The sequence below is a fragment of the Octopus bimaculoides genome, chromosome 14, assembly GCF_046866305.1.
Source record: "Octopus bimaculoides isolate indiv1 chromosome 14, ASM4686630v1, whole genome shotgun sequence".
Classification (NCBI taxonomy): Eukaryota; Metazoa; Mollusca; class Cephalopoda; order Octopoda; family Octopodidae; genus Octopus; species Octopus bimaculoides.
Window position 1 is genome coordinate 46345137 of NC_142941.1, and position 1277 is coordinate 46346413.

Genomic DNA, 1277 nt, shown 5'->3' on the forward strand with positions numbered 1-1277 from the left:
CATATGCAGCCATTTTAAGAATTGCGAAAATACAGGCAAATGCCATAAAAAAGAGCATCCCCAGACACAGTTATACCGGTGGTGGCGGGCCAGAAAAATACGAATCTGCGGCTAGTGATAGAAAAGCACTGAGGACCCTCGGAATAATAATGGGGGTGTTTATTGTTTCTTGGTTACCGTTTTTTCTAATGTATATAATTATGCCCTTTTGTTCTGAGTGTGAAATATCTCCGTTGGCAATATCGGTTATTACATGGCTTGGTTATGGCAACAGTTGTATGAATCCTGTTATATATGCATTTATGAACAGGGACTTCCGTCTGGCTTTTAAGAAACTTCTCACTTGTTCTGTTTCATGAATTTTCATTTTATATATTTAATTAATTTGATTGACTCAATAATTATTGTACATTTTTATTTAGTAAAAAAAAAACATTTCATATTTTATAAAGAAAAAAATGCAAACTAAATCCACGAAGAATCTTTGAAAATTATTTATTTTAAACCCTACATTTTATTAAAAGGAAGACATGTCTTCTGAAAATATGGCTCCTTAATGCCATGGTCTCTCGCATGCAAAGCTCTTCTGTGATCTTCGAAAGGACATTTTTCAATGTAATCTTCTTCAAACTGCACAAACTTATTCTAATGTATTGTATATGTCTTGAAAAGAGAGAAAAGAATAACAAACTAGTCTAATATTTCAAAATGTTTGTTTGTCATTAATCTTTTTATTATCTATTAGGCTGTGAGTTGGTACAGGTGTCAAAAATTTATAATTATGTACACCAACGTAAATGATAAATATATATATATAAATATATATATACATACACGTGCGTGTGTATTTATATTTGTGTATATATATGTGTATATATATATATATATATATATATATATATATATATATATATATATATATATATATGTATATATAAAACTTAGATATGTTTCGACCAAAAATTGGTCCATATATATATCTATATATGGTGTATGTGCGCGCGCGCGCGTACGTATATATATATATATATATTTTTTTTTTTTCTAGTTTCAGCTCAGAGCTGTGGCCATGCTGGGGCACCGCCGTTTTGCTAAACTGTTATTATTGAAAAGTCGACCCTAGTATTTCACGAACAACAGGACAACATTTGTGGTACCGTTTATCCTGGTATGTAAAAATAAGACTGTTACAAAACTGTGTGGCTACCTTTACAGCCACGAAGAAGAATACGTTTTCGGTGAAGAATTGATGTTGGAAAGTGATGTTGTGCTTTTAC

General features: G+C 31.1%; 1 protein-coding gene across 4 annotated transcripts in view; it reads left to right on the top strand.

Annotated features, from left to right (window-relative positions):
• LOC106884278 (octopamine receptor beta-2R-like) overlaps positions 1-709 on the top strand; it is a 132913-nt gene extending 132204 nt beyond the window's left edge. For all 4 annotated transcript variants that reach the window (XM_089362798.1, XM_089362799.1, XM_089362801.1 and 1 more), the window contains exon 2: positions 1-709. This exon is cut by the window's left edge and continues 4347 nt beyond it. In XM_089362798.1, coding sequence (XP_089218924.1) covers positions 1-359 — 359 coding nt within the window. In that variant the 3' untranslated portion in view covers positions 360-709.
• Positions 710-1277: the final 568 nt, after the last annotated feature.